Source organism: Bombyx mandarina, chromosome 11 (assembly GCF_030267445.1).
Source record: "Bombyx mandarina strain Sakado chromosome 11, ASM3026744v2".
Taxonomy (NCBI): Eukaryota; Metazoa; Arthropoda; class Insecta; order Lepidoptera; family Bombycidae; genus Bombyx; species Bombyx mandarina.
In genome coordinates, this window is record NC_143218.1 from 4,456,574 (window position 1) to 4,466,074 (window position 9,501).

At 38.9% G+C, this 9,501-nt stretch overlaps 2 protein-coding genes and 1 non-coding gene across 3 annotated transcripts; 2 read left to right on the forward strand and 1 right to left on the reverse strand.

The window, feature by feature from the left end:
* Positions 1–766: 766 nt before the first annotated feature.
* On the reverse strand, positions 767–839 carry TRNAK-CUU (transfer RNA lysine (anticodon CUU)). Its single transcript has one exon. It is a non-coding gene; the product is annotated as a tRNA-Lys (tRNA).
* Positions 840–999: 160 nt separating this feature from the next.
* Positions 1,000–2,735, forward strand: LOC149501943 (uncharacterized). The gene has a single exon (XM_089731444.1). The coding sequence runs from the start codon at positions 1,395–1,397 to the stop codon at positions 2,733–2,735; it is 1,341 nt and encodes a 446-aa protein (XP_089587570.1). The 5' UTR covers positions 1,000–1,394.
* A 4,171-nt stretch (positions 2,736–6,906) lies between these two features.
* On the forward strand, positions 6,907–8,643 carry LOC149501944 (uncharacterized). Its single transcript, XM_089730773.1, has one exon. It carries the CDS (start codon positions 7,303–7,305, stop codon positions 8,641–8,643), a length of 1,341 nt encoding a protein of 446 aa, XP_089586899.1. The 5' UTR covers positions 6,907–7,302.
* Positions 8,644–9,501: the final 858 nt, after the last annotated feature.

Sequence of the window (9,501 nt, forward strand, 5' to 3'; positions counted from 1 at the left end):
AGTTCGCGTATTAAAATTCAACAAACCTTTGGATCTCTCCAATAATATTTATTATGTGTTGTAACGTAATGTTACAACTTAAATTGTCTGCAAAATAAAAAGATAAAAAAAAAACCTTAAAACAAAAGTATTAATGTTCAAAGCAGTTATTTTATCGACTGTACCGCTGAGGTGAGAACAATAGTTCCCACCTCCCCCCGAGACGTAGGTTCGGCTGGCGCAGACACTGCGCAGCCGCCGGAGTCGTCACTAGACTTCCTTATTAGTCTTACGTTTGTATTCGAGTTCAGTTAAAGTTCGTTTTCAAACCTAGACGACTTACCTACAAATAATTTATTTAAAAAATATATTTAGTACAGCAATATCGTGTGCTGTTTAATATTAACACGATTAAAATAAACGGATTCGACCCCGCTTTTAGGGGTTCATGCCTTGCTGCCTTTCACGCTTCTTGCTTCGCTTGATAATCTGCGTCTGTGCTGAAAAGGTCATCTCCGCACAGTAACCCGTACCCTGGTGATCTAGCCAGCCCAGGAAACCTCCAGGAGTCCAGACGTGGTGCTTCAGCGGGTCAACCCACGTCCGTTGGCTGCCGGAATTCAGGAGGGTAACCTACAGAGGGAGAGTCAGATCGGCCGTACAACCACACCCTACAAATTTGTGTGCTCAACTGCCTGTTTTTTTTTTGTAATATATATTCTTTTAACTGAGACACTAGTTTTTTTTCTTTTTTTTTAAAGGAAAGACTAAGCAGTTGTCGCACTGGCGCCCAACGTGGGGCTCGAACCCACGACCCTGAGATTAAGAGTCTCATGCTCTACCGACTGAGCTAGCCGGGCTTCAGGAGGGTAACCTACAGAGGGAGAGTCAGATCGGCCGTACAACCACACCCTACAAATTTGTGTGCTCAACTGCCTGTTTTTTTTTGTAATATATATTCTTTTAACTGAGACACTAGTTTTTTTTCTTTTTTTTAAAGGAAAGACTAAGCAGTTGTCGCACTGTACATGTCCTATATTGTGTTATTTTTGTGTACCTACATTTTTAGTTTATGATACTCTTACAAACCTAACGTTTTTTATTTAAGATTTATTTCAAGCAAAAATAGGTACAATCAAAATCAAAAGTGCAATCAGATTTAATTTTTTTTCTTTGTTAATTTAAAATTTAATTAAACAAAAAGCTTGTTTTTTTGTATTAATACAATCCAGACGATTTTTTTATTTAAATAGTACATGTATATTTTTGGTTTATTTGCATTCTTCTGGATTTTTTATTATTTAGTCCTAGACGTTTTATTGGTGCAAACTTTGTAACAGAACGGAGTTTTTTTTCTTAACTATATTCCTTTATTTTATTCGTATGCCATTTCGGGCTAACCCTGAGGTATCACTATGGTTTTTACGATAAAATTTTTATCCCTACAAAAAACTGAACTGGAATACGAAGTTGCGATAAGAGGTGAGACCCCCGGTGCTACGGTGGCTGATCTTAGGAAACAGATTAGCAAATTAAGTCAATCTTTTCCTTCAGAAGATGTATTATGTTCTCATCTCGAACCCCTAGATGATCTTCAAGCTGTTTTGGACTTGCTGAATAAAGTCAATGCAAGTCTCGAGTCAAGCCCTACTGATAAAAGTACATTATCGCGCATAGAAAATATTTTTCATCACCTTTATCATAGGATCAACAGAATAGTGGTTGATGAAGTAGAGAAGCCGCACTCTACTTGTAGTAAACTTTTTAAAGAATTCTACGAAAAATTCCAGACATTAAGCAAAAAGGCAATTGATCCTCTATTAGTTGGTGTATCTAGTTCAGCATCTGCTTCTGTACCTGGCATTCAGGCACCAATTAATGTCGCTGTTACTTGTGATAGAGGTGTTACTTCAGAACTGAGTAGGCTGAAGTTCGATGGTAAGTCATGTATTCGATCTTTTATTCAACGTGTTTACGAATTTAGCGAGGCGCGTAGCATCCCCGACTCAAAACTTCTCTCATCTGCTACAGAAATATTTACAGATGATGCGCTGCATTGGTTCAGGAGTATTAAGGACCAGGTTTCATCTTGGGATGATCTTGTTGTTCTTTTAAAAAAAGATTTTGATAAAGCAGACTATGATTACCGTTTACTTGCTGAGATTCGTGCTAGGACTCAAGGGGAAACGGAAAATATTACGATATACTTAGCTATTCTCTCGGGTATGTTTGCCCGCCTCTTAAAATCACTTTCGGAAGAGGACAAGCTTGAAATAGTATTACATAATATCCGCCCTTGCTATGCAAGCACTCTAGCCTCTGCTACTGAAATATGTAACATTGATCAATTGAGATCCTTGTGCAGGAATTATGAAATTGTTCAGTCTAGGCTCGTCCACTTTCGAGAACCATCTGCAGCGACTTCCGATACCTTGGCACCAGAATTTGCGTACAAATATGCGACCAAGGCGAAATCGACCTACGACTATAAATCTAGCTATAGTTACAACAAACAGTCGTATCAACCATTAAAAATAAACAGGAACACTAATATTAATCAAAAATATCTACACAGTATTGAAGAAAGTCATCACGATGCAAGGGAAAAATTACCCTATTGTCCTAGGTGCCGCAACAATACGCATAGTTTTAGGGACTGCACTAATACGGAAGTTTTGTGTTTTAAGTGTGGTCGCAAGGGAGTTAAGAAACCTGAGTGTTCACATTGTACTGGCAAACAGGCTCCAAAAAACTAAATTTGCAGAATTGTAGCAAACCATTGTCCCTGGAACATGTAAAGATACACCGTACCAGCCGGGATGAATGGAAGAATTGGTTAAAAACAATTAGTTTATTTTTTAATGGCTACAAGGTTGCTTCAATTCTGCATACAAAACCAACTAACGATAAAAGACCCTATATTAATATTAAGATACACGATTTGACAGTTTCCGGCCTTTTGGATTCAGGCTCAGCGGTTACTATTTTAGGCAACAATGCTCATAGCGCATTAGTTAGTCGTGGGCTGGAGTTGTGTACTGATGATAAATTGACTATTATTGCGGCTGGTGGACAAAATCTTAAAAGTATAGGCTATATTAATATGCCAGTGCATTTCGAAAACCAGTTCCACATTATTCAGAGTCACGTAGTTCCAGAAGTTCAATCATCGCTTATTTTAGGGATTGACTTTTGGCACACATTTAAAATTTGCCCGAAGTACTTGAGTTCTCTTCATTTCCCCGGCCCTCCATTGGCTAATTTAGATGTTGGTAGCCCAACCAATTTTTTGCGCTCGTATGATTATTTGGACGAATCACAAAAGGCCGTCGTTGACAATATTACCAAGCAGTTTGAAGAAATATCTTTTGAGCGCAAAGGACTTGGACGCACAAACTTAATTACTCACCACATCGACACGGGGAATTCTCCTCCTGTGAGACAGCGCTACTATAGGCTTTCACCAGAAAAACAGAGAATCCTAGTCGAGCAAGTAGACGAAATGCTCCAGCTTGATGTAGTTGAGCCTTGTGAGAGTGCCTGGCAATCCCCGGTATTGTTAGTCACTAAAAAAGATGGTCAGCCACGGTTTTGCTTAGATAGTAGGAAGCTTAACTCTGTTACGAAACGTGACGCTTATAACTTACCTTACATATCGGAGATATTGGACAACTTGCGAGACGCGCGCTATCTTAGCAGTATTGACTTATCAAAGGCTTTCTGGCAATTACCAATAGCACTCGAAGATAGGGACAAGACGGCATTTTACGTTCCGGGACGAGGGACGTTACGGTTTAAGACTACACCGTTTGGTTTGACCAATGCGCCTTCTACGCAACAGCGGTTAGTCGATTTATTGTTTGGCAACATGGATCACAAGGCGTTCGCATATTTAGATGATGTGATAATAGTAAGTAGCACGTTTGATGAGCATGTTAGTCTTCTTCTTCGCGTGTTAGACAAACTGCGCCATGCTAATCTAACAATTAATTTAGAAAAGTGTGAATTTTTTCGAAGTAAACTTAAATATTTAGGCTATGTGGTCGACGCGAATGGTTTGCGGACTGATCCGGATAAAGTTACAGCCATTCTAAATTACCCAACTCCTACATGTCGTAAGGACTTGAAACGGTTCCTAGGCACGGCAACATGGTACCGGAGATTTGTCCCAAACTTTAGCACTATCGCAGGGCCGCTTAATAGGTTGACATCGAACAAAAAATCAACACCTCCCTTCCAGTGGACAGATGAGGCCGACACTGCGTTCAAAAAACTTAAGGAATCTTTGGTCTCTGCACCTGTTCTCTCCTGTCCAAATTATGATCTGCCTTTCGAAGTCCATACAGATGCTAGTAATTATGGGATAGGTGGTATGCTCACACAAACTATTGACGGGAAAGAGCACCCTATAGCGTATATGAGCAAGTCTTTATCGGGGGCCGAAAAGAATTATAGCATTACCGAACGTGAGACCTTAGCTGTTCTCGTGGCTCTCGAGCACTGGCGTTGCTATCTGGAGAACGGAAAGACATTCACAGTTTACACAGATCACAGCGCACTTAAGTGGTTCCTTTCCTTGAACAATCCTACGGGTAGGCTTACACGTTGGGGAGTTCGATTATCGTCGTTTGATTTTGAAATCAAACACCGCCGCGGTGTAGACAATGTGATTCCCGACGCTTTGTCTAGAGCTGTCCCGGTCAATACTATCACTACTGCTAAATCACTCACGACTTCTAGTGATGATTGGTATAAGACCCTTTATAATAATTGTTTGACCCAGCCTGTACATTATCCAAATTATCATATCAAAAATGACGCTCTTTTCCGTTGTAGTAAGAATAAGTGTTATCTCACAAATGAATTTTCGTGGAAAGAGGTAGTTCCTTCAGAACTTAGAAACACTGTCATTGCTGAGAATCATAGTGAGCCAACTGCTGGTCATTTGGGTATTTTTAAGACCTACAGACGTATTGCCCTTAGATACTATTGGCCAGGCATGTATCGAGACGTAGCAAATTTCGTAGGTTCATGTTCCACTTGTCTCAAGTACAAAATTCAAAATCATGCTACTCTTGGAGAAATGGGTCGCCCCAAGCAGTGCTCTCGACCGTATCAGATGTTATCGATTGATTTAATGGGTCCTTTGCCTGTGACTCGAAAACAAAATTGCTATATTCTAGTGATAACTTGCTGTTTTTCGAAATTTTGTCACATTTATCCAATTAAAAAGGCAACTTCAGACATTATAGTCCGAATTTTAGTGGAGCAAATTTTCCTCGTTCATGGTGTGCCTCAAACAATTTTTCTCGATAATGGCTCTCAGTTCATTAGTAGTCATACAAATGCACTATTCAAAAAGTATAACATACCAAACGTATTTTTCACGCCAAAATATACCCCCCAGGTGAATACCGTAGAGCGGTATAATAAAACAATTATTACTTGTATTTCTACGTTTGTTGATAGCGATCATCGGTCATGGGATACTTTTATTCCTAGTGTCCAGTTTGCCATTAATAATTCGGTTAACGAGGCTACTGGTTTCACTCCGTCATTTCTTGTCTTTGGCAGAGAACTAGTAATATGTGGCTCTCATTATACTGATATTGATTTGGGTGATCAAGTTTTGTTTCTACCTCGAGATGTGTATGCCGAAAACCTAGGGTGTTTGAGCTCCATCTTCGATCAAGTTCAGAAATCTCTATATCACGCACACGTAAAAAACACTGCTAACTATAATTTACGCAGAAAGCCTTTTGAATTTAATGTAGGAGATACTGTTTATAAACGCGCTTACGTCCTGAGTGACAAAGATAAGTATTTTAGTAAGAAGTTAGCACCGAAATATATCAAGTGCAAAGTTGTCGAAAAACTCTCGCCACTTGTCTACGTCCTAGAAGACATGTCGGGTAAAAACATAGGCACTTGGCATATTAAAGACTTGAAAATATTAGGACAACACTCATAGTTGTTACGTTTCGTTTTTGTTGCCCATGCCCATTAAAATCTTTTTTTACATTTCTTGCAAAAAGTCGTAAACCGATAAGACTTATGACTTTCGTTAGGCTATGGAGTCTTATAATTATGCATATTATTTGATTTATTTTGACTGTTGGTGAAGTATGAAAGGTTGTGTGAAAGGTGATTGTAAGAAATTGATACACGCTTGAAAATTGCGGATTTTAATTTTAAGATTAAAATCCTTATGCGCGACGGGGGGTAATGTAACGTAATGTTACAACTTAAATTGTCTGCAAAATAAAAAGATAAAAAAAAAACCTTAAAACAAAAGTATTAATGTTCAAAGCAGTTATTTTATCGACTGTACCGCTGAGGTGAGAACAATAGTTCCCACCTCCCCCCGAGACGTAGGTTCGGCTGGCGCAGACACTGCGCAGCCGCCGGAGTCGTCACTAGACTTCCTTATTAGTCTTACGTTTGTATTCGAGTTCAGTTAAAGTTCGTTTTCAAACCTAGACGACTTACCTACAAATAATTTATTTAAAAAATATATTTAGTACAGCAATATCGTGTGCTGTTTAATATTAACACGATTAAAATAAACGGATTCGACCCCGCTTTTAGGGGTTCATGCCTTGCTGCCTTTCACGCTTCTTGCTTCGCTTGATAATCTGCGTCTGTGCTGAAAAGGTCATCTCCGCACAGTAACCCGTACCCTGGTGATCTAGCCAGCCCAGGAAACCTCCAGGAGTCCAGACGTGGTGCTTCAGCGGGTCAACCCACGTCCGTTGGCTGCTGGAATTCAGGAGGGTAACCTACAGAGGGAGAGTCAGATCGGCCGTACAACCACACCCTACAAATTTGTGTGCTCAACTGCCTGTTTTTTTTTTGTAATATATATTCTTTTAACTGAGACACTAGTTTTTTTTCTTTTTTTTTAAAGGAAAGACTAAGCAGTTGTCGCACTGTACATGTCCTATATTGTGTTATTTTTGTGTACCTACATTTTTAGTTTATGATACTCTTACAAACCTAACGTTTTTTATTTAAGATTTATTTCAAGCAAAAATAGGTACAATCAAAATCAAAAGTGCAATCAGATTTAATTTTTTTTCTTTGTTAATTTAAAATTTAATTAAACAAAAAGCTTGTTTTTTTGTATTAATACAATCCAGACGATTTTTTTATTTAAATAGTACATGTATATTTTTGGTTTATTTGCATTCTTCTGGATTTTTTATTATTTAGTCCTAGACGTTTTATTGGTGCAAACTTTGTAACAGAACGGAGTTTTTTTTTCTTAACTATATTCCTTTATTTTATTCGTATGCCATTTCGGGCTAACCCTGAGGTATCACTATGGTTTTTACGATAAAATTTTTATCCCTACAAAAAACTGAACTGGAATACGAAGTTGCGATAAGAGGTGAGACCCCCGGTGCTACGGTGGCTGATCTTAGGAAACAGATTAGCAAATTAAGTCAATCTTTTCCTTCAGAAGATGTATTATGTTCTCATCTCGAACCCCTAGATGATCTTCAAGCTGTTTTGGACTTGCTGAATAAAGTCAATGCAAGTCTCGAGTCAAGCCCTACTGATAAAAGTACATTATCGCGCATAGAAAATATTTTTCATCACCTTTATCATAGGATCAACAGAATAGTGGTTGATGAAGTAGAGAAGCCGCACTCTACTTGTAGTAAACTTTTTAAAGAATTCTACGAAAAATTCCAGACATTAAGCAAAAAGGCAATTGATCCTCTATTAGTTGGTGTATCTAGTTCAGCATCTGCTTCTGTACCTGGCATTCAGGCACCAATTAATGTCGCTGTTACTTGTGATAGAGGTGTTACTTCAGAACTGAGTAGGCTGAAGTTCGATGGTAAGTCATGTATTCGATCTTTTATTCAACGTGTTTACGAATTTAGCGAGGCGCGTAGCATCCCCGACTCAAAACTTCTCTCATCTGCTACAGAAATATTTACAGATGATGCGCTGCATTGGTTCAGGAGTATTAAGGACCAGGTTTCATCTTGGGATGATCTTGTTGTTCTTTTAAAAAAAGATTTTGATAAAGCAGACTATGATTACCGTTTACTTGCTGAGATTCGTGCTAGGACTCAAGGGGAAACGGAAAATATTACGATATACTTAGCTATTCTCTCGGGTATGTTTGCCCGCCTCTTAAAATCACTTTCGGAAGAGGACAAGCTTGAAATAGTATTACATAATATCCGCCCTTGCTATGCAAGCACTCTAGCCTCTGCTACTGAAATATGTAACATTGATCAATTGAGATCCTTGTGCAGGAATTATGAAATTGTTCAGTCTAGGCTCGTCCACTTTCGAGAACCATCTGCAGCGACTTCCGATACCTTGGCACCAGAATTTGCGTACAAATATGCGACCAAGGCGAAATCGACCTACGACTATAAATCTAGCTATAGTTACAACAAACAGTCGTATCAACCATTAAAAATAAACAGGAACACTAATATTAATCAAAAATATCTACACAGTATTGAAGAAAGTCATCACGATGCAAGGGAAAAATTACCCTATTGTCCTAGGTGCCGCAACAATACGCATAGTTTTAGGGACTGCACTAATACGGAAGTTTTGTGTTTTAAGTGTGGTCGCAAGGGAGTTAAGAAACCTGAGTGTTCACATTGTACTGGCAAACAGGCTCCAAAAAACTAAATTTGCAGAATTGTAGCAAACCATTGTCCCTGGAACATGTAAAGATACACCGTACCAGCCGGGATGAATGGAAGAATTGGTTAAAAACAATTAGTTTATTTTTTAATGGCTACAAGGTTGCTTCAATTCTGCATACAAAACCAACTAACGATAAAAGACCCTATATTAATATTAAGATACACGATTTGACAGTTTCCGGCCTTTTGGATTCAGGCTCAGCGGTTACTATTTTAGGCAACAATGCTCATAGCGCATTAGTTAGTCGTGGGCTGGAGTTGTGTACTGATGATAAATTGACTATTATTGCGGCTGGTGGACAAAATCTTAAAAGTATAGGCTATATTAATATGCCAGTGCATTTCGAAAACCAGTTCCACATTATTCAGAGTCACGTAGTTCCAGAAGTTCAATCATCGCTTATTTTAGGGATTGACTTTTGGCACACATTTAAAATTTGCCCGAAGTACTTGAGTTCTCTTCATTTCCCCGGCCCTCCATTGGCTAATTTAGATGTTGGTAGCCCAACCAATTTTTTGCGCTCGTATGATTATTTGGACGAATCACAAAAGGCCGTCGTTGACAATATTACCAAGCAGTTTGAAGAAATATCTTTTGAGCGCAAAGGACTTGGACGCACAAACTTAATTACTCACCACATCGACACGGGGAATTCTCCTCCTGTGAGACAGCGCTACTATAGGCTTTCACCAGAAAAACAGAGAATCCTAGTCGAGCAAGTAGACGAAATGCTCCAGCTTGATGTAGTTGAGCCTTGTGAGAGTGCCTGGCAATCCCCGGTATTGTTAGTCACTAAAAAAGATGGTCAGCCACGGTTTTGCTTAGATAGTAGGAAGCTTA

Excerpts from the sequence above, each read along its gene's own strand:
- LOC149501943 (XM_089731444.1), top strand. The coding sequence starts at position 1,395 with ATGGTTTTTACGATAAAATTTTTATCCCTACAAAAAACTGAACTGGAA.
- LOC149501944 (XM_089730773.1), top strand. The coding sequence starts at position 7,303 with ATGGTTTTTACGATAAAATTTTTATCCCTACAAAAAACTGAACTGGAA.